At 33.3% G+C, this 24266-nt stretch overlaps 1 protein-coding gene across 2 annotated transcripts in view; it reads left to right on the top strand.

Annotated features, from left to right (window-relative positions):
* Window positions 1–24266, top strand: part of VPS13C (vacuolar protein sorting 13 homolog C) — a 181591-nt gene that overhangs the window by 5232 nt on the left and 152093 nt on the right. For both annotated transcript variants that reach the window (XM_081228757.1, XM_081228756.1), the window contains exons 2-5: window positions 7564–7607; window positions 10084–10126; window positions 13448–13543; window positions 15182–15283. In XM_081228757.1, coding sequence (XP_081084883.1) covers window positions 7564–7607; window positions 10084–10126; window positions 13448–13543; window positions 15182–15283 — 285 coding nt within the window. The remainder of the gene's footprint in view (window positions 1–7563; window positions 7608–10083; window positions 10127–13447; window positions 13544–15181; window positions 15284–24266) is intronic.

Below are 24266 nucleotides of genomic sequence, written 5' to 3'. Positions count from 1 at the left end.
TTTTCAGGAACTTCCTATGGCCTCTTTGTGTTCTTAGCCCAGGGTGATCTGATTATAGTTATTAAAGTTATTTGCATGTGTATAGAATTATGTTATCTTGAATAGAAATGGAAAGCTAAATCTTAACTTTTTCCTTAGTATTGAGTTAAATATAAGATGGTTGATATTTAGGAGGGAGTCTGCTTTCTGTATCTGCAGAAAAGCATGCATTTTAGTGGAAGAGTACTTCTTAGCGCAGTGCCTTACTTAGATAAGGCACGCATCTACTGGTTGAATGAATGAATGCACTTTTACCCTGGTGTTAATCAGAAATACACTGCTGTTCCTCCCCTTTTCTTTGTGTTAGGACTAGTGGCTCCTCCTTCAGTGCAAATAACTCATAGACTGTATCATTCTTATTTCATTGTTATATTTACTGTTTGTTAGATAACATTCACATTTTTCAGAGAGGAAGTGTGCATTTGTTTGCTGGACTCTAAGTAGTATAAATAGATCTTTTTTATGTGTCTGTAGAGAAGGTAAATAGTAAATATAGAAAGAATTTATATAATACATATTGAGGTCATATTGACATTAGAATTTACCTTGTTTTGTTCCCCATTTCATATTACAATTTGTGTAATAGTTTTTAACATGAAAGTAATACATGTTTATTGTAAAAACTAGAAAATACTGAAGAACAGTAAAAAATCCTTAATTCTACCTCCCAGCAATAATCGCCATTTCCGTTTTTTATCTGCCTTTCTAAATATACTTGTTTAGCTCTGTTAACCATATTGGTAGTTTTCAGTATTTCACATGTTAAATACCATCTATTACTTCATTAAAGAACGAGAAAGTAGAAAGTGTGCTTTTTATGAGGGCACTTATTATGTTAGTGCCTTAATAATTATTAGAAAATACTTCATATCTACTGCAGGTTACTTGTGAGCACTCCTGGTGACCCTTGACCCACTAGTTGAAAATTAATGGGTAGGACAATCAAAATTCATGAACAAGTTTACAAGTCTCCATATGGTCTTAGATCATGTTAAATTGGTTTGGATTCCTTCAAATATGCACTAGCTTCTGTGCAGATCGATTCTTTTGGCCTGAGTAGAATTCCCAATTGTAATTTTTTGTAATTTGCCATCTGACAATTAAACCCAGGAATATTTTTCCACTTTATGTAATTTTTATACATATAATGCATTTTAAGGATTTTTTCCCAATTCTCAAACACATCAGTTTTCCATGACTACTGTATTATCCCTATATTTGGTCAGTGATGACATCTTGTCATGTCTGCCTCCAGAGTAACTTGTTGTTGGTGTTGTTGAATTGGTTTTTATTTTTACTTCTTTTTTTTAAATTTATTTAATTAATTTTTTTATACAGCATGTTCTTATTAGTTATCTATTTTATACATACTAGTATACATACTAGTGTATATATGTCAATCCCAATCTCCCAATTCCTCCCACCACCACCACCTTGGGGTCCGTACATTTGTTCTCTACATCTGTGTCTCTATTTCTGCCTTGTAAACCGGTTCATCTGTACCATTTTCTAGATTCCACATATATGTGTTAATATACGATACTTGTTTTTCTCTTTCTGACTTACTTCACTCTGTATGACAGTCTCTAGATCCATCCACGTCTCAACAAATGACCCAGTTTCGTTCCTTTTTATGGCCGAGTAATATTCCATTGTATATAGGTACCACATCTTCTTTATCCATTCGTCTGTCGATGGGCATTTAGGTTGCTTCCATGTCCTGGCTATTGTAAATAGTGCTGCAATGAACATTGGGGTGCATGTATCCTTTCGAATTATGGTTTTCCCTGGTATATGCCCAGGAGGGGAATTGCTGGACCATATGGTAGCTCTGTTTTTAGTTTTTAAAGGAACCTCCATGCTGTTCTCCATAGTGGCTGTTATCAATTTACATTCCCACCAGCGGGGTAAAAGGGTTCCCTTTTTTCCACAGCCTCTCCAGCATTTGTTGTTTGTAGACTTTTTGATGCTGGCCATTCTGACCGTGTGAGGTGATACCTCATTGTAGTTTTGATTTGCATTTCTCTAATAATTGGTGATGTTGAGCAGCTTTTCATGTGCCTCTTGGCCATCTGTATGTCTTCTTTGGAGAAATGTCTATTTAGGTCTTCTGCCCATTTTTTGATTGGGTTGTTTGTTTTTTTAATATTGAGCTGCATGAGCAGTTTATATATTTTGGAGATTAATCCATTGTCAATTCATTTGCAAATATTTTTTCCCATTCTGAGGGTTGCTTTTTCTGTTGTTTATATAGTTTCCTTTGCTGTGCAAAAGCTTTTAAGTTTCATTAGGTCCCATCTGTTTATTTTTATTTCCATTACTCTAGGAGGTGGATCAAAAAAGATCTTGCTGTGATTTATGTCAAAGAGTGTTTTTCCTATGTTTTCCTCTAAGGGTTTTATAGTGTCTGGTCTTACATTTAGGTCTCAAATCCATTTTGAGTTTAGTTTTGTGTATGGTGTTAGGGAGTGTTCTAATTTCATTCAGTTACATGTAGCTGTCCAGTTTTCCCAGCACCACTTATTGAAGAGACTGTCTCTTCTCCATTGTATATCCTTGCCTCCTTTGTCATAGATTAGTTGAACATAGGTGTGTGGGATTATCTTCAGGCTTTTTATCCTGTTCCATTGATCTATAGTTCTGTTTTTGTGCCACTACCATATTGTCTTGATTACTGTAGCTTTGTAGTATAGTATGAAGTCAGGGAGTCTGAGTCCTCCCGCTCTGTTTTTTTCCCTCAAGATTGCTTTGGCTATTCGGGGTCTTTTGTGTCTACATACAAATTTAAGATTTTTTGTTCTAGTTCTGTAGAAAATGCCATTTGTAATTTGATAGGGATTGCATTGAATCTGTATATTGCTTTGGATGGTATAGTCATTTTCACAATATTGATTCTTCCAATCCAAGAACATGGTATGTCTCTCCATCTGTTTGTGTCATCTTTGATTTCTTTCATCAGTGTCTTAGTTTTCTGAGTATAGGTCTTTTACCTCCTTAGGTAGTTTTATTCCTAGGTATTTTATTCCTTTTGTTGCAATGGTGAATAGGATTGTTTCCTTAATTTCTCTTTCTGATATTTTGTTGTTAGTGTATAGGAATGCAAGAGATTTCTGTGCATTAATTTTGTATCCGGCAACTTTACCAAATTCATTAATTAGCTCTTGTAGTTTTCTGGTGGCATCTTTAGGATTATCCATGTATAGTATCATGTCATCTGCAAACAGTGATGGTTTTACTTCTTCTTTTCTGATTTGGATTCCTTTTGTTTCTTTTTCTTCTCTGATTGCCGCGGCTAGGACTTCCCAAACTATGTTGAATAACAGTGGCGAGAGTGGACATCCTTGTCTTTTTCCTGATCTTAGAGGAAATGCTTTCACTTTTTCACAATTGAGAATGATGTTTGCTGTGGGCTTGTCATATATGGCCTTTATTATGTTGAGATAGGTTCCCTCTGTGCCCACTTTCTAGAGAGTTTTTATCATAAATGGGTGTTGAATTTTGTCAGAAGCTTTTTCTGCATTTATTGAGATGATCATATGGTTTTTATTCTTCAGTTTGTGAATATGGTGTATCACATTGATTGATTTGCATATATTGAAGAATCCTTGCATCCCTGGGATAAATCCCACTTGATCATGGTCTATGATCCTTTTAATGTGTTGTTGGGTTCTGTTTGCCAGTATTTTGTTGAGAATTTTTGCATCTATATTCATCAGTGATATTGGTCTGTAGTTTTCTTTTTTTGTAGTATCTTTGTCTGGTTTTGGTATCAGGGTGATGGTGATCTCGTAGAATGAGTTTGGGAGTGTTCCTTCCTCTGCAGTTTTTTGGAAGAGTTTGGGAAGGATGGGTGTTACTCTTCTCTAAATGTTTGATAGAATTCACCTGTGAAGCCATCTGGTCCTGGACTTATGTTTGTTGGAAGATTTTTAATCACAGTTTCGATTTCATTACTTGTGATTGGGCTGTTCATATTTTCTGTTTCTTCCTGGTTCAGTGTTGGAAGATTATACCTTTCTAAGAATTTGTCCATTTATTCCAGGTTGTCCATTTTATTGGCATAGAGTTGCTTGTAGTAGTCTCTTATGACACTGTATTTCTGCGGTGTTTGTTGTAACTTCTCCTTTTTCATTTCTAATTTTATTGATTTGAGTCCTCTCCCTCTTTTTCTTGATGAGTCTGGCAAAAGTTTTATCAGTTTTGTTTATCTACTCAAAGAACCAGCTTTTCGTTTTATTGATCTTTGTTATTGTTTTCTTTGTTTCTATTTCATTTATTTCTGCTCTGATCTTTATGATTTCTTTCCTTCTGCTAATTTTGGGTTTTTATTATTCTTCTTTCTCTAGTTCCTTTAGGTGTAAGATTGGATTGTTTATTTGAGATTTTTCTTGTTTCTTGAGGTAGGATTGTATTGCTATAAACTTCCCTCTTAGAACTTCTTTTGCTGCATCCCATAGGTTTTGGATTGTCGTGTTTTCATTGTCATTTGTCTCTAGATGTTTTTTGATTTCCTCTTTGATTTCTTCAGTGATCTCATGGTTATTTAGTAATGTATTGTTTAGCCTCCATGTGTTTGTGTTTTTTACGTTTTTTTCCCACTGTACTTGACTTTTAATCTCATAGCGTTGTGGTTGGAAAAGATCTTTGATATTATTTCAGTTTTCTTAAATTTACTGAGGCTTGATTTGTGACCCAAGATTTGATTTATCCGGGAGAATGTTCCTTGTTCACTTGAGAAGAAAGTGTAATCTGCTGTTTTTGGATGAAATGTCCTATAAATATCAGTTAAGTCTATCTGGTCTGTTGTGTCATTTAAGGCTCATGTGTCCTGATTACTTTTCTGTCTGGGTGATCTGTCCATTGGTGTAAGTGAGGTGTTAAAGTCCCCCACTATTACTTTGTTACTGTCGACTTCCTCTTTTATAGCTGTTAGCAGTTGCCTTATGTATTGAAGTGCTCCTATGTTGGGTGCATATATATTTATAATTGTTATATCTTCTTCTTGGATTGATCCCTTGATCATTATGTAGTGTCCTTCCTTGTCTCTTGTAACATTCTTTATTTTAAAGTCTGTTTTATCTGATATGAGTATTGGTACTCCAGCTTTCTTTTGATTTCCACTGGCATGGAAAATCTTTTTCTGTCCCCTCACTTTCAGTCTTTATGTGTCTGTAGGTCTGAAGTGGGTCTCTTGTAGACAGCATATATATGGGTCTTGTTTTTGTATCCATTCAGGCAGCCTGTGTCTTTTGGTTGGAGCATTTAACCTATTCACATTTAAAGTAATTATCGATATGTATGTTCCTGTTGCCATTTTCTTAATTGTTTTGGGTTTGTTTTTGTAGGTCCTTTTCTTCTCTTGGGTTTCCCACTTAGAGAAGTTCCTTTAGCATTTGTTGTAGAGCTGGTTTGGTGGTGCTGAATTCTCTTAGCTTTTGCTTGTTTGTAAAGCTTTTGATTTCTCTGTCGAATCTGAATGAGATCCTTGCTGGGTAGAGTAATCTGGGTGGTAGGTTCTTCCCTTTCATCACTTTAAGCATATCATGCCACTCCCTTCTGGCTTGTAGAGTTTCTGCTGAGAAATCAGCTGTTAACCTTATGGGAGTTCCCTTGTAAGTTATTTGTCATTTTTCCCTTGTTGCTTTTGATAATTTTTCTTTGTCTTTAATTTTTTTGGTGTGATTAATATGGGTGTCAGCATGTTTCTCCTTGGGTTTATCCTGCCTGGGACTCTCTGTGCTTCCTGGACTTGGGTTGCTATTTCCTTTCCTATGTTAGGGAAGTTTTCGACTATAATCTTTTTACATATTTTCTCGGGTCCTTTCTCTCTCTTTTCTCCATCTGGGACCCCTATAATGTGAATGTTGCTGGGTTTAATGTTGTCCCAGAGGTCTCTTAGGCCGTCATCATTTCTTTTCATTCTTTTTCTTTATTCTCTTCTGTACAGTGAATTCCACCATTCTGTCTTCTAGGTCACTTATCTGTTCTTCTGTGTCAGTTATTCTGCTGTTGATTCCTTCTAGTGTATTTTTCATTTCAGTTATTGTATTGTTTATCTCTGTTTGCTTGTTCTTTAATTCTTCTAGGTGTTTGTTCTTTAATTCTTCTAGGTCTTTGTTAAACATTTCTTGCATCTTCTCGATCTTTGCCTCCATTCTTTTTCTGAGATTCTGGATCGTCTTTGCTATCATTATTCTGAATTTTTTTCCTGGAAGGTTGCCTATCTCCACTTCATTTAGTTGTTTTTCTGGGTTTTTTTCTTGTTCCTTCATCTGGTACACAGTCCTCTGTCTTTTCATTTTGTCTGTCTTTCTGTGAATGTGGTTTTTGTTCCACAGGCTGAAGGATTGTAGTTCTTTTTGGTTGTTCTGTCTGCCCTGTGGTGGATGTGGCTATCTCCAAAATAACTTTTTAATCTATCTCTTCGACTCTGAAGTTACTGTCTACTTCAGGTTTTAATTTCTCTGCAGTATATTGTAGATGCTTTCTTCCTATTATTATGCTGTAGTATTTTCTTCCCATTTGTGAGGCGTCTTACCTCTTACTTTCCTTTTGAAGTTTTTAAGTTTATCTTAGGAAATTTACAATATACTTATGCAAAGGAAATGAACTTTATTATATGGCAATAACAACTGTGATTATTTTAGTATCTAGTCTTGTAGTTGTTATCTGTGCATAGGAAGCATAGTATTTTTTAAATAATAAATGTGTCATGAGTGATTAAGAAAATGCATAACTGCATAATTTATACTTGTATTTAGTGTTGAAACTTTAGTTTTAGTAATCTTTAGAGAATTTAAGTGAAATGAAAACTTTTTTCTTTTGCTTAAGTTTTTATGTAAGCAAGAATACTTACATATTGTGTATCAACATATAAGTGCAGTGTTTAAAATTTGAGTCATGTAATCCTGTCATTGTTGCTTTAGTTTTTTATAACTTAATATCTGAATAGACTTTTAAAAAGTTGGACTAATGAAAGAATATTAGAATCATAAACAGTAATTACTGGGAAAGTAGGATGTTTGAAATTTTAAAAGATTAACACTGTGGTCTTGTAGAAAAATTTCACTGACACCATGATTAAGGAAAGAATCCTGGGTTACAGGATAATTGATCTGTTATAATAGTCAGCTCTTTACTTCCTTCTTTTGAGATTTTGGCTTAATCGTTAAAAATGATGGATACTTTCTTTGGTTCTAAAGTTCTTTAGTCTGAAGTCTTCAACTTCTTTCTTTTTTTTTAACATCTTTATTAGAGTATAATTGCTTTACAATTGTGTGTTTCAACTTCTTTCTCATTAAATGTTAGCCTGATTAACTATTTTGTAATTTGTTTTGCATTGGGCTAGCCTAAAATATTTACAGTAAGTAGCAGCTCTTTTGTGCCAGTAGCTCCTTAAGTTCTTGAAGTTTGCTTTGCTGACTTCTTAGCATTTAGCATAGTATCATAGTGTTTGGTTTTGCATTAAGACAGGGTAACTATTTGGTGTATTAACTTCATATTTTTGTCTTTTATTTTTTAAAGGTAATGTGGCTTTAGATAATCTACAAATAAAAGAAAATGCTCTGGTAAGTTTTTTTTTTTTTTTTAACTATGTTGACTACTCAGTTAATTCAGTAAGCTCCTAGAAACCCTGGTTACTAGGTATCTGGTACCAGGTGCCAGATGAAGTGATTGAGTCGCTCAGAGAAGGATTACTTTTTTAACTGTTTGCTCTAGGAAAATCTGAGATTGAAGATTTAGGAAAAAAATTTTTTTACTAATGATAGAAATAGTATCTCTTTGAAAATAATGTTTTTCCCTTTTACATATTTGACTGTATAGCTTTGTAGTAGACATTTGTCTTAATGAAATAGTTTTCTTCAGAATTATCTTTAAATATTTTTCAGGTAAATAAGGACTTTATTTTAACAATGTATCTAATAAATAATTGTATTTTTTAGAAATATATTGGCAGTCCAGCCTTATAATACTATGGTAATGTTAAGACGTAAAATAGATTTTTTTGGAATCTAGCTCTAGACAGTAATTTGGGTCATTTGCTATTGAGCTAAAAACAAAACTCTCCCCATCTTCCAAGACTCCTACCCCCCTTTGTTTTTAGCCTCTTGGACTTAATTTGAGTTTATGAAATGTCTTAAGAATGAGTTTATTCTTTAATCAATAGGTCAGATTTATAATTAAACTACATTATGCTTTATAGTCCTAGCTTTGACCTCTGGTTGAATTTCTACATGATGAACTGTGTAATTAAGGAGAGCCTTATACACAGAGTTCTCCCATGACTGGTCTCATGGAAGCCAATTTTGGATGCTGAAGATCTAGGAGTAGAACTCAAGAAGTAACAGTTTATTTTGTTACTGGCATAGTGGAAAGGTCATGGACCTTGTACTCTGGCCGACCTAGGTTTGAGTGATAGCTCTGGCTTTGACCAGCTGTGTGACTTCTGGGAAGTTTCTCAATTTCTTTGAGCATCAGTTTAACCATCTTTAGAATGAAGTTAATAATACAAAACAGTATAATATTTGTGTACCTTTATGGCTTGAATAAAATAAAAAGTAGAGCCTGGCAAGTAGTGGACTCTCAAAATATTTAAATTTTCTTTCTCTCCCTTTATATAGGATGCTATAATTAAAAAAATTTTATCCAAAATTTTAGAACTTAAGGTTCCATTGCTAGAGATTGGAATAAAGTCTATTTTTACTCTACTTATGAAAATATTTTAGAAGATAATAAGTCTAAATAGAATTGTGGTTGCAGGGTATAGGTATCTAATATACTTAGATGACAGATTGCATTCTGTTAGCCTAATTTGAATTTTGGTTATGATTAAATCTAATAAATTATTTTGTAATTTATATTCTCCATTAATTCAAACTAGCCTCCTTTCCCCAGTTAATCCAGCTTGGTGAGGTTTTACTTTGATATGGGTTCTTTACATTTATTTTGTGTGAAAAATTATTTCAGGAGGATTAAAATGAGTGTGAGACCACACTTTTAGAAGTGTATAGTTTTCCATTGGTATCCTGTATGATATGAAGACCCTTGAATTTATTTGTCCCCTTCCCCTGCCCAACCCCTGGAGGGTAGAGCTGCTCTCTCATTACCAGTGAGGATTTTTTGTTTGGGTCTAAAAAAAGGTTTATTGTCAAAATCTGTTAGTGTTTTGTTCAGTTTCTGTTCACTTAGAATAGTTGAGTAATCAGATGAGTGGGTAAATTGATTATTTTAGTTAATTATTTATTTATTTTTTAGTTGAATTTTAATTGATTGGTTAATTCTTACCTAAAGTACGTATTTAAGTTGCCAGATTTCCATAGTATTAGCATGTAAGGTACACCTAACAGAAAGGCTATTCTGACTGGTTGAATTTTTAATTATTTTAAAGACTCAAGCGAACATTGTGAATATCAGTTATTGTTTAGTACTCTGTGAATAAAAAAGTTATTTGAACTTTCTAGTGATTTGGAATCTAGATAAGTGAAAGTTCATCGTTATTGATTGGTACCTGTTAGTAACTTATCTAAAGTAAATGCTAATATGGTAGATAATATGTTGGGAATCTGCCTTTTAAGATTTGTTTATTTATTTACTGAATATTTTACTTGAAGAAGGTTGTTGTTCAGTTATTGTCTTCAACTTATTTAAGTGAAAAAAATCTTCCTTTTCCTTCCTTTTAGTATTTCACATAAGCAGTGTCCATCTGTTACTTTAAAAATTCATAGAATTTCCATCTTGCTTGGTTTGGTTTATTAAAACAACTAACCAGTTTACCCAATTACTTTCTTTAACTACAAACTCTTTTTCTGTTGTTCTCATTTATAATTTTGCTTCTCTTATGAATTCTTTCTTTAAAGTCAAGTGTAAGTTAATAAAAACTTTTTTTCAGCTGAGAAACATATCCTTTATGAGTTACTCAAATATAGAAAATTTATTTTGTTTTTCCTTAGAGATGATTGTGTATTTAAATTATGATAGAAAGGTGATTTGGGTGGGGGCTTAATAATTTAAGATGTTCTTTAATCTTTTTTCTTTCTTCTGAAGAGTGAATTGGATGTTCCTTTTAAAGTCAGGGCTGGCCAAATTGGTAAGTACTTCACTCTTCATTTGAATTTTTCTTTGTCCTTTTGGTTTTTTATTGTTCCTGTTATTTAATCTCAAACATCATTTTTAGCTTGAAAAAAATGTGAGAGGTTTTTGGTTTATGTTGATTAGAGCTTTCTGAGTTCTGAGCCTAATGTATACTATACCTAGTACATACATCAAAGTTTTTGACAAAAGTTTAGAAAATTACCCTCTAAAGTGGAAGGACATTTGAACTGCAATGATGTTTTTCAGACTTGGTTCCACCACACAAAAATACCTTCACTTTCAAAATCGAAATGCAAATTTTGTGTGATTTTTCTTCATATGTCAAAGTAGTGTAATTTGCAAACTCTAGTAAAGAGAATTTAAGTGTAGCTTATTTCCCTCATCTTTTGTTCAGCCATTTCACTTGATACATTGTGCAGCAGTGTGGCATAGAGGATATGTTTTGTTAAGCAGACAGTCTTCCTTTGCAGCTAAACTCTTACACTAAGATCATCCATAACTAAGCATACATCTTTGTTGGAGAAATTTTTTAATAGGAAGTTTAATATATCAAGTCCTTTCACCTAGTCCATACTACTTGGTTTTTACTTTTTTAAAAAATATAAATTACAACCCTAGATGACTTACCCTTACTTTAAAATTTTCACTTATGCCACCATCCTTCCTTCCATCCCCATCACCCTGTTACTTCACCACATCACTTTCCTTCTTCATTCATTATTTTGTATTCAAGGGAGGCTTTGTCTTTTACTCTTCTAGTATCTCTTAGTAATTACTTGAATACTTCTGTGAATCCACATTATTTCATATATATGTGTTCGTTTTATAAAAATTTAAATATTTTAATATAAATTTTCCTATTTTTTTTCCTTGAAAAAATTTCCCTTAGATCGAAAGTATCCCTAGGGCTCGCATTAGATTTTTTGTTCGTCTGTTACACAGAGCCTTGTGCTTTGTGAGGCGGTTATGTTTAGCAATGTTCTAGAAGTATTGTTGTAGCCCTACATGCTTAATCGAAATCCTTGAGTGAAGTTATAGCCATTCATTCATTCTTTTCCCTTTGAGATACATAGCTGTGGGAGAAGCAAGGCTAAATATGATACCCTTGTCCTCAAAGAAGTTATAGAGATCTAAAATTAGTACAAAATATTGCAATGTCATTTCCAGGGTATTGGATAAGTTATATTTGACTAAAGAACTTATACGTTATTCATTATATTATTACAACTAGATTTATATTTTGGAAGAGGTTTTCTAATGGTTCAGAATTTATTCTCTTTACTTTTGAAGTATTATAAGAATTTAATGGCTTCCTTCAAGGTTACTCACTGAGTTATGAGAGACCCTTTACATGTAAGGATGCAAAGCATATTTTCTTTCTACTTATCCCTGTTTTTGGGTTTACGGGGCATTTATATTAGTTATTAAATTACTGTTAGGTTAAAGTATTACACCTAACCTGTAGAGTTAGTGTGGCTAAGTGGGCTCAAGGATGTTTTGGTTTTCTAAGAGCTAGACATATTTGTGGATACTCCTTTTACTTAAAAATTTAAAAAATTTTGTGATCTATAAAAGGAAGGCAGTAACATAACTAACTTAATTTCAGTGGAATACAGAATAATTAAGGATGGGAGGATAATGAGTTAGGGTAAAAGGAGAGAAGAAAAGGTTTAGAGAACAGGTAATCTCTTTTTGGTATGTTAAAGGGGCATTTCCCACTTTTTCAGTGTCATGCTCACCAAGAAGGCAATCAAATCAGTTTTTTAGGAGTTGGTGAGATAACTACAAATAAAACACTATCCATTATAAATATAGGTGGTACTCACTATAAAATCAGCAGACTTAGAAATGACTACCTCTAGGCATTACCTCTAGGTCCTCTGAAGTGGGAACCATTTAAGAAACTCATCAATTTTATAAGCTGGAGAAAAATAAAAATTTAGATGGAGAAATGATTCGAGATTTTAACCTTGGTAAGAGATTCCCAGCTAAAACTGGCTTGCGTCCATAGCCATTCAGGTGAATCAAGATATCCTCCCTTTGCATTGCATTATTTTATTTCCTCTTCAGCTTCTTATCCTGTTTAACAATTTTTTGAGCTTTCAGCATCTTTATTTAAAAGTGCCAATGATTCTGGTGGTATAAGTAGCTTAGTCACTCACATATTAGCATGAGTTAGTTGAATCAGATTCTTTGTCTTAAGAGTCTGATCGGCAGCACTGAGAGAACTATAGCTCTCAGTATAATGACTGTAGGGTCATTTTTTAAAATTGTGATGAGAGAAGGTATTTAATTTTGGAACATGGAAAACTGTGGGGTAGAAAAGGTTTGGATAGAATTGTTCTAATACAGTTGAGGGCAGATTGGGACATTGGCTACCTGGGGACCTGGAAAGAGGGCATACTGAAGATTGGGAAGAGAGTAAACAAATAAATGTGGAAAGATACCAAAGACAGATTTTGCCCATTTCAAAATTTAGCTGAGAATATGCCCTTTTGTCTTCTCTCCTGCTTTGTGTAGCTTTTTTCTGTAAAACTCCAAACTTGGCTTAGTGACAGTTAGGGCCATAGTTCATCTATTATTATGGGTGAGAAAGTTTCCGTAGGTAAATTTCTGAAGGACCTGATATTAATACCATTGTTTCTAAGAGAGAAGATGTGTTCTGCCTTCCATGAGATTTATAAGTAGATATTTGGAATATAACTGGTCTGAACTCCTGTAACTCATAATACTAGTAACCATAAAACAGTATACCTTGCCTTTAGGGTTGGCCTCTTCCAGTTGTAGCAATTTGGCATACTGTCAAAGTTCTATTCCTTTGGTACTCTTCTCTGTGTTGCCGCTTCAATTCCTGAGATCTTGAACAGATTTTTTTTTTTTATACTAATGCTGTAGAGGTGAAGTAGTAGGTGTGGCTAGAACAGCATGTACAATATTCAGACCATCAATTCTGGTTCCATTGATGTATTGGGTGGACTTAAGCATACAATTTAACCTGTCTGGGACTGAGTTGCCTTTTTTTTCAAAACTGAAGTAATAGTTGCCTCATTTTTCTTACAGTTTGGGAATATTAAATGAATTAATAGTTATCAAAAAGTTTGAAAAATACAAAGCACAATGTGAATAGTCACCTTAATGGTAATATAATATGGAAAAGATGTTTTAAACTGTGTTGGGGTTTTTTTTCTTTTTTTTTCTGAGTGATGTACATACTATATGTATGAAGGGTTTTGTGTACTTTTTCTCTTAATGAAAAGTGAGAAATGTATATCTTCTTGAGCATCCAAATAAGAAGGTTGAAATTATGTTCCTTTAGATAAATTAACTTTGAAGATTCCTTGGAAGAACCTTTATGGAGAAGCTGTTGTTGCGACCCTAGAGGGATTATACCTGCTTGTTGTCCCTGGGGCAAGTATGTTATTTTAGGTTTATAAGCATTATAGTAAACATCATAGTAAAATTATATAGCATCATAGTAAAATTAAATTGTTACCTACGTTAAGTATTTTAATATGTTTAGTAAAAAAGAAGATAATAGAAATAAACTAATCATATTCATATATGTACACATATACAATACATACATTTTTACAGATACGCATATATTGCCACATTTTATATAAAATATTCTTATGCTATTGTTGGAAAGAATAATTTCAACCATTTGTGAAATTTATTCTATTCTCAATGAATAATTATTCTACAACTAAGGCTTCCTATTAAGTTGAGATACATTAGACTTTTACTTTTGGGAATGAAAGTAAATAAGTTTTTAAAAATGTGTTAATCTACAGACTGGAAAATTTTTTTCCCCATTTTGTTGCTTCTGATTTTGAGTGAATGTTCTTTCAAAAACGTGTGTAAAGTAGTTAATTTTTTTCATTATAAACTATAGTATTTTAATTTTTAAAGTACTGATTTTTTTTTTTTTTTTTTTTTTTGCGGTACGCGGGCTTCTCACTGTTGTGGCCTCTTCCGTTGCAGAGCACAGGCTCTGGACGCGCAGGCTCAGTGGCTATGGCTCACGGGCCTAGCTGCTCCGCGGCATGTGGGATCTTCCCTGACCGGGGCACGAACCCATGTCCCCTGCATCCACAGGCAGACTCTCAACCACTGCGCCACCTGGGAAGCCCAGTACTGATGTTTTTTTAAAGTGGTATATTTCATTATTAATGTTTTTTCAGTTTGAGTACAATATTATGTTAAGAAAAGTTTGGGTATTTTAGGGAAAAATTACTTATATTTTCTCAACCATAAAAGAAACAATTTTTATTTTTACCTTTTGTTTTCCAGTCTTTACTGTATACATACTTGATTTGATGTAGCATTTATCACACTATATATGCAACATGGATCTGGATTTTTTGGTTAATATATATATTTTTGATATGTTTCACAGTTTTCATGGTGATAGTGACAGTTTTGAAAGGCTATATGATATTACATTATGGTCTGCCAACTGTTTTTTGCTATTACAGTGAACATTATAAACTCCTCCTTCTTATAGATAATCTTACTCATTTTGTGTTACTTCCTTAGGATACATAATCAGAAATGAGATTACTAGATTAAAAGGATATATATGTTTTATGATTGTTGATACATGTTCTTGAATTACTTTCTGAAAGTCTTTTCATCAATCTTACATTAATACCAGCGGGTATTGAATATTACATGTTTTTTGTAGTTACTCAAAATTTTACCACTCACATATAATAACTGGAAATTTTTTGGTATACTTTCTGCCTTCTGTTTGTTCCTCTCTTTCACCTTTCTACTCACCCTTTTCCCCAAATATCCTTTTTCCTATCTTCTTTCTCCCTTTAATTCCTTTCCTTCTGTCCTTTTCCTTTTGATATAAGCTTTGTAAATAAATAGGAATCATTTATGTTTAAGCTTTTTTTAAAACCAATCTAAAGAATATAAATGTTTTTTGACTTACAAAAAATTACTTATTACACACACAATACAATATTATAATGAGGCTGAACTTTTCTTACTTATTTATTAATTGCCTTTCTTGATGTGTGAATTAACTATACATTTTTAGGTATTAAATATGATGCTGAAAAGGAAGAAAAATCCTTGCAAGATATTAAACAGAAAGAGTTATCCCGAATTGAAGAAGCCCTTCAAAAAGCAGCAGAGAAAGGTACAATAAGTTTATGTTTTAGATAAATGTACATATACCTATATTTTAGATATATTTAATGCTCTGTAAAGAGAGTTCTTTCATAGGCCTTCATAAGTTGTAGTTCCAAAGAAAGAATCTTCTTTTAAAATCATATCTCACAATATTGTTTGTAAAGATTTTAATGACTCACACTTGGGAATCACTGCCTTTGTGATTATTTTATCTCACTGCCAGTTAAATTTTCTTACTTTTCTTACCAGTCATTTCTACTGTGCTACTTAATGGAGACTTCCCAAATTCTTTGAGTTCTTGCAAGCCTGTTTGGTTTTTCCAAAGGTTAATGGTTTCTTTGTCTGCATTTTCATATGTGTTGTTGAAAGATAATAAGGTTTGGTATATTAATATAGTGAAATAGTGTTTAGAGGGAATGGTGCTGTAATTCTTTTCCTAGCTATCTCTTTATATTATACATGATAGTTTTAAAAACTTGATTTTTCAGATTTCAGCATTTTAACATCTTGTCTCAAGTTTTAATGTTTTGTTTTTATCTAAAAATAAATCTGGTGACTATTTTAATTTGGTTTATGGAGCAACAATAAGGATAGGATGGAAAAGAGTAGTCTATAGGATGGTGAGTTGAAGGACTTTTCCATGCCTTTCCAAGTTTGGTTTTCGCTTTCAAGTCAAATCATACCCCAATTGCAGATTGGGGTGTGAGAGTTATAGCATTTTACATCATTTTTGTGTCATTCGGTAGCATGTTTATATATTTCTGTGATGAAAGAAGATGGTACTAGAAATGCTAAGGCATTTCTCTTTGGTCTCTCTTAAAAGATATGGCAAATGTTGAGTTAGAAATGACAAAAATTATATTTAGATATTATAATAAGATACCTTTCCTAGCTTAAGCTGCTGATATTTATTTAAATCAATAAGAAATCTCTCTTAAAAATAGCTTGCTGATTAAAATTCTTTATCAATGATTCTAATTCTTTTTGCCACAAGCGTTTTTCTCTTATTCAGAATTACTGGTTCTTTTACAAAAAAGTACTAAAATACTTAAAATACAGAGGCTATCTTAATGGTAGAATTTTTTAAAAGCCTAAACATGTTTTTTCCTTTTGCTTTTCGTATTTAACCATATCTTATGTTTCTGCTGAAACTTAAGGATCTATATTTCCATGAAAACAGTTTTCTTCATTTCTAGTACTTTTATGTACCAAATAAAACAAAGTGGTAGTGGTTTTGTTTTATGACAGTTCAGTGTGAGTATTTCTTTTTATTCAATTTTGGTTAATTAGAAGTAGTTTTATAAAAATGAGGAAAAAGGCTTGGAGAGCACTAAAATTTTATTTCTTTCTCAAATCAATTCAGATTAAATCTGTTTTCTTAACACAAATGTATATAATTATATGTAGTCATCAATAGGTGTATTTATATATGCTTGGATATATTGCTATAACATGTAGTTATACACTTATAATAATTTATAATATGTATAATTAAGTTATATTTTCCCTGTTGAGAAACAAACCCCAAACTCATTTTTTTTAATGGAAATAGCTGTGATTACTTAAAAAATATTTTAGTGTTTCCAGTGAACTATAAGAAAAAGCATGGTATATACTCTCTCCTGTTTTAGTAGTTGACAATCAGCAAAATGATAACATGCTATACATTTTGTATTAAGTGCCTATGAAATTTTGACTCCTGAGGTTTTTTTTTTTTTTTTTTTTTTTTTTCTTTTTGTGGTATGCGGGCCTCTCACTGTTGTGGCCTCTCCCGTTGCGGAGCACAGGCTCCGGACGCGCAGGCCCAGCGGCCACGGCTCACGGGCCCAGCCGCTCCGCGGCATATGGGATCCTCCCAGACCGGGGCACGAACCCGTATCCCCTGCATCGGCAGGCGGACTCTCAACCACTGCGCCACCAGGGAGGCCCACTCCTGAGTTTTTAATACTTAGGAAACTTATATGTTTGTGTCTGGCAGAGAGGCTATTAAGGATGATTTGATAAATCTATAGGGGATGAACATCTGTAGTATTAAGCTTGTGTAAATGGGGCTGTTAGGCTTATATAATATATAATCATTACATTGTAGCTTCTTGGATGATAAAATTTAGGTTTTGTTGGGTAGAACTAAAATTCAGAAAGTGAAACTCAGTTTTAACATTATTACATTAGATTTGTCAGGAAAATGTTTTGAGTATAAAAGATGAATTCAGGAATTGGGAAATATGTTGATAGAGGTTTTTTCCTTTAATTGTCAAGAAATACATTTAATTATCTTGACTGCATATAAGTATTTTTTCTAGTTTGTGTGAATATGGATCCTATGTAATGTTATTCGTACGAATGATAAGACAACCCTGGCCTTTAGGTGCTTTCTATTTCACCATTATTAATTAATAGTTTTGAGTTGATTACCATACTTTTTCATACTTATTATTTTTCCATTTATTTCTTGATTTTAAAAGCACAAAAGCATTATTGTGTATGTATAGAGACTAGGAGGTAAGGAGAAGAAGTGATTCAATTATAAGCACCAGATGATAAAAATGAAAATAGAGTCATCAGGCTGATCTGCTTTAAAAAAGTATTTTTACTTAATTTGTTTTATTTGTTAAAATAAAGTGCTGCCCACTATTATGTGGGAAAAAAAGAAAATTGAAATATAACTATAAATTCATTTCTAGAGAGCTTGCTTAACTGTAAAAATAAACTTTCTTGATATTTTTCTTCTTTTATTTCATTGTAGTGATTTTATTTTCCTGGAAAGGCTATTGTAAAGTAAAGGGAAATATTAAATTCCTAGTGAGGCCAAAAAATTTTCAAATGCTATATAGATTCTGTATTTTAAAATGTTAATTTTATCAAAAACTCTAAAATTTTAGAGTTAACATTAACTCTAAAATCAAATAGTTTTTCCAGAAAGACTTATGAAAAATGTCAGTTTCGTATTCCACCATTCTCTACCCTCTAGACCCACTCCTTAGAGGGAACCGTCTATTTTAGAAATATTAACTTTCTGTGGTTGTCTAATATATTAATGTAAGGCACTATCTTGGATTTCCTGTTACAGTAGTTAAGGAGTTCACCTCTCCTACAATTTTTTCACCCTAAATTCCCCTTTCTGTCTTCTCATAATATGGTTATATCATAATTTTGGGCCAATTACGAGTCAAAATTTACATTACTATGACAATATAATTATTGTTCACTGCATAGGTCAAATAATGTATTGTGATTATATTTCCTTTGCTATGTAGCCTTTTGTTTTTCTTGAATTTGTAAATGCTTCTTTCCTTTTTGCCTGGTCTTCTTTGTAAATTTATCTTCAATTCTTTTTGTGTACTACATGAAATCTATTTATCATATATGACTGGCAGTGTTATTTTCCAATTGGCCAAACCCATTTGTTGGTCCTCTCCCTGTCCCCCTGTCCCTCCTGGAGATCTTTCTCTGAACTGGTTGTTTTTTTAGTTCTGCTACATAATTGTCATCCTGGAACTGGTCTTCACTGCTCTTCTGTTTTAATTCATTGGGTCCCTTGCCTTTTGTTCTTTGTTAGTTTGTTCCTTTGTTTTGCTAGAACATTTCTAATAGCTTTTAAGAAAGGATACACTGGATATAATTTTAAAAATCCTTTCAAGTCTGAAAGATTTGTAATTTACTTCCATACTTGTTTGATTTGGCTGGGGATAGAATGCTGGGTTTAAAATGAGAATTTTGAAGGCAAAAATCTTCTAACTTCCAGGTACTTTTGAGAAGTCTGATGCCATTCTGTTCAAAAGATTGTTGGAAACACAAAAATTAGAAAATTCCTGGAGCCTACTGTTGAAAGACTTCATGTATAGTGATAAATAGGAGAGAGTGTTGAGTCTCATCAAAGAAGTATAGATGAGAGTGTTACGGGAGTTCATAATGGGCATATTACGTTCAGCCAGAGATCAGGGTGGACACTGTGAAGGTACATATTTCAGCTGAGTCTAAAGGATGAGTATGCAGAAAGGAGAGAGGGCATTCTAGGTAAAAGGGACAGTGAAATGAAAAAATGTAGGGCATGTATGGGGAGCAGCTAAGAATTTGGAAGTTTGATAGCATATCTGGACGTGAGTTGGAAAGCTAAGTTTAGGTCAGTTTTAAGAGATTTGAATGCCATGATGGTGATGACGATAATTATTGAGAATTTACTATTTGCGGGTCACTCTTCAAAATGCTTTATGTCAGCTTACTCATTTAATAGTCATAATTCTATGATATAAAGGCTTTTATTGTTTCCATTATATAGTTGAGAAAGCTGGAAGTTAAATAACTTGTTCTAGGTTATGCTGCTAGAAAATGACAGAGCTAGAGTTTGAACTCAGTCTGGCTCTTGACTCTGGTTTATAATGGACTTTAATTGGTAGTCAGTGAGAAAGTAAGTTTTACTTTTTTAAAAAAAATCCGGAGAGTGATGTGATCACAGCTGTGTTTTAGGAAGGTAAGCTTGTAGTGGTGTCTAGGCTGGATTTGAGGAGGGAAATGGAAGATGGTGCTACCTAGCCATCACTGACAAGAATGGATAGAAAGGATTCAGACAATGTGTCTGAAAGGGAACATACACTAAAGTAAGATGAATTCATTTCAGCTGACTCTAAAATTAGCGTAAATATCACAGCAATATTTCATTCTGAAAATGGTCAAAATGGTGGGGAAAAAGGGAACCAAAACAGCAGATTTTTGCTTTCTTTGAAAATTTGGCACATCAATGAGGCATTAGCCATAATTGATATTTGTCTGTTTTGCTTAATTTGAAATTATTATAATTTTAATTATTAAGAATTTTTGTTTTAATGTTATGAAAACAAAGTTTATATGTTGAAAGAATGAAAATGGTGTCACTGAAAATATTTCCTTAGAAGTAAGTTGTTTTGGTGTCACTGGATTTTCTTTGTTCTGTTACATGATTTCTAATTCTTTGAACTAAGTTTAGACATATTTTATGTGTAAAATTAAAGGTGTCTTAAACGCTTTGCATTTTGGTTATCGCTGCCATGCGGATGCAGGCGCACGTTCAGGGGAGTTCATATATGGCTTGGAAAACTTTGTTTACAAGGACATCAAGCCTGGTGGGTATGCATGGTTAATTATATTCAGCTACATACAAAATTATATTCTTATCCATGCTTGTGCTTTTAATAGAGTTCATGTGACATGTCATCCTTTTAGAAAATATGGAAATGTAATTCATGTTTTTCCCCTTTACCATCATTTCCTTTTCTCTACCTTCAGCATTTATTCATTCACCAAATACTTAATGTCTTCTAGTAGCAAGCACTATGCTGGATGCTGAATATTCATGAGGTGAAACAGACACAATCCACTGCCTTTATGAAGCTTACTGTTTGATCTATAGATAACTTTCAAATCTGGACTGCCTTTTTGACTTTAGTTCTGTAGAACAGTATTTTCTCAATTAAGCAATTCCTGTCCTATAGCAGTGGTTTTCAGACTTTGTAAAAAGCAGTAAAATGGAACCTTTTATTTTTTGAGTGAGACTTTATTTAGAACCTTGATAAGAGATGTTTCTGTGACTTCCTTCTCATGTCCTCCCTGATTTGCTTCACCTCTGTAGTAGCTTTGGAGGCACCTATAGACTACTGTCCTGGACAGCCTCACAAAAGGCAAATTTGAAGGCTGACTGCTTTAGGATTTACAGTAGGATTCTTTTGTATCCTAGGAAGTTTACCAAGCACATTAAAATAATAATTTCTAATATTTTGCAGAGTAATTTGATTTATTTAACTGTATTCCCTATAACTTTTCAGGAATTTGTTATATTAGCTCAGTCACACTTAAAATATCTTTTGATTAAATGGCAAGTGGGGTCTCTATCTCAAAATGTAAACAATAATAAGCACTATGATATAATTACTTTTGCTGCTAGAAACTTCTTTAATGTTTAGGTTCATTATGACAAATGGAAGAATAAGTTGCATGCAGATTTCACAGCATTGAATGAAATTACCCTGAAAGGAGTTTCTCTTTGTACAAATTTGCCCCTTGAGTAAGTGTGGCTGACTATGTTAATTTGTCTTCGAGTCACTTTGTTTAATATAAAAGATAGCATGGAGATACTCATGGTTCACTGTCCAGTTTTGTAGGTTGTAATTGAACCAGCTTTCTATAGTCTGCCAGGGGCAGTGTTTTCTGATCCTACTAGGAGCAACCTGCCTCCAGGATACAAATGAATTCCAACTGGCCCATTCAAACATGTAACAAAATCATTGGGCAGCATTGCTCAAAACAAAACAAAACAGACAGAGGTCACTATAAAGTAAAACCTCATTGATTGAGAGTTTCCTTTTATTCCAAGAAGGTATATTAGCCTGGATAAAAACACTAGGCCTAGAATTTGATGATTCTGAAATGAGAATAATTTTGTTGATGATATCTTTAGTTGTCCAGGACTTTGTGTGTACTTCATAATCCTTTCGTTGTTTTCAGTTTCTGAGTGTATATTCCTTCCTCGTTAAAAAACAAACAAGCAAACAAACAACCCAAAACTTCTAGAGCATTGGTTTTCCAAAAGTCAGAACTATTTTCATAATAATGCTAAGACATTATTTGATGTTTCACTGTGTTGACATTGGTGCTGATGGTGCAAAAGCAATGTTGTGTAAAATTGCTGGCTGCCTTAGCATGAATCGAGGCAGTGGCACTAAACTATACTATTAGGAGCCATTGTATTGTTCCTTACCAATCACTCACAGTGAAAAACAAAATAAAATGGAAAAAGCACCAGTTTTACTGAAGCATGTCATTGATGAAATAGAAAAATTTTAATTTTAATAAATTACAACTCTTGAGCATATGTGTCTTTGAAGTTTCGTGACAAAAGAGGAAGCATACACAAGGTACTTCTGCAGACTGAAGCAGGATAATTGTCTCAAGGAAAAATACTTGTGCAGTTGTTTGGGTTGTCAGTGAAACCAGTTGCTTTTTTCATGGAAAGCCATTTTATTTGGAAGAATGGCTGACAGACTATTATTACTCAGATTTGGGTGTTTGGTAGACATTTCAACAATACAACTTTAAGAAAAAACAACTGACACTGTTTGTTGCCAGCAAAAAGATTTGAGTTTCTGAACAAAAATTAGAATTTTGGGGAATTTGTATTTGCCACTTTGAGCTTGATGGCTTCCCATACTTAGAAGACTTTCCTGATGAGATTTGTGGTGGTATTAACAATGTGATTTTTGATATTAAATAATAAGGTGACTCAATGTTTGTAAGATCTGCATAATTCAGTGAAGCAATATTTCCATATTATCAGTGCGTGGTAAAAATTTATGAATGTATAAAAGAGCAAGGTAGACTGATTTTAATTCAGATGAAAGATACACTGATAGAGTTTCAGTTTCCAAGGTGCAACTTTAAGAAGCTATTACTAGTTGAGTTTGGTGTAGTATCCATAATTGCATGAAAAGACTGTGAAGATGTTCCTTCCTTTTCGTATTACATATCTGTAGTTAGGTCAGATTTTCTTCACATACTTCAATCTAAACAGCATATACCAAAAGAGCAAAGGCAGAAGCAGATATTTGAATCCAGCAGTCTTCTACTAAGCCAGACATTAAAGACATTTGTAAGATTGTAAAACTATGCCACTCTTCTCACTACAACTTTTTGTTTGGAAAATATAGTTATTTTTCATAAATACATGTTAACTGTACTATCACATAATGGGTTTTTTTATGAGTTAATATTAAAAAGATTTTCAGTGTTGATTTCCAATATGGTAAATATCAATAGCTGTAACCCACACTAATGAAAAGCTGTTTAAGGTTCTTAAATTGTAAGTGTGTTAAAGGAACCCTGAGACCAAAACATTTGAGAACTGCTTTAGACAGTGACTGGGGATCATGAATTTATTGTCCATCCGATTAAACAGAAACTCTCTAAAGAAATATGTAGTACTCAGATTAGATTTTGCAACTATTTGTAGATGTTTAAACATGGTACATCTAACACTGAGATCAAAGACAGAACAAGGTGCTAGAACAAATGTGAAACCAGAAAGATAATAGGAGGTCAGGTGAGAAGAGTGAGTTATGGTAGATACTAAACCCAGGCAGCTGAACTCCTGTCTCTGAAAGCTTTCTACTTAAGTGGGATGGTTTTCAGGGCTACTCTGGCTTTCTTAGCTGTTTCTTTTCAAATGGTATTTCTTTGAGAACTTAGTCTTTTTCTGAATGTTTAATTTATAAATGAAAAAGACTTAGGGAACATCACTGTGACAAGAACTACTGGTAATAGCAAAGTCCAGATTTTGTTATACGTTTATTAAATATTTTCTTCTTGAAACGTAGGGTTTTATTCTTAAAATCCAGGATTTGATTCTTAGTTTTTTGTAGTGACAGGACAATTTGCTTTAAAATATCAAGGAAGAACGAATTAAAAATTTCAAGCTAAATATCATGTATATTCTCTCAAATATATGTAACATTAACTGAGCTTATATTTTTATTATAATGTTCAGATGTGGATTTTTTTGATTCATTTGAACAGATACGTATCGTGTGCTTTGTGCCTAGATGTTAGGATAATTCCTGTCCTAATGAAGACTCCTGCCTGGTAACAAGACAGTTGTGCAAACACTTCAAATACAGTGTAATCACTGCTTAATGGAAGTCTATATAAGGTGCAGGGGTAGATGGCCTTGGAGATGCCTGGAAGAGTCAAAGAAGGCTTCACACAGGCTGTAGTGCTGGACCTGAGGTTTGGAAGCCTCCTAGGAATTTGCCTGGTAAAGAACTTCAGGGAGAGGAAACCAAGTTCAGGGAATGAAACGTGTAGAGGCATTAGGCATTAGAAAGTTACGGTTTGTTTTGGAACGTATAAGTAGTATTCCTGAAGTATCCAGTGCAAGGATGAGTGGCAGGAGATAGAAGAGGACAGGATGATAGGGGTCGGATCATGAAAGGACCTTTGTGTCATGCAAATACTTTCTCATTTTA

This window comes from Mesoplodon bidens, assembly GCF_964165515.1.
Source record: "Mesoplodon bidens genome assembly, chromosome: 3".
Taxonomy (NCBI): Eukaryota; Metazoa; Chordata; class Mammalia; order Artiodactyla; family Ziphiidae; genus Mesoplodon; species Mesoplodon bidens.
The sequence above is the reverse complement of the archived record's forward strand: the minus strand, read 5'-3'. Positions and strand labels throughout refer to the sequence as shown.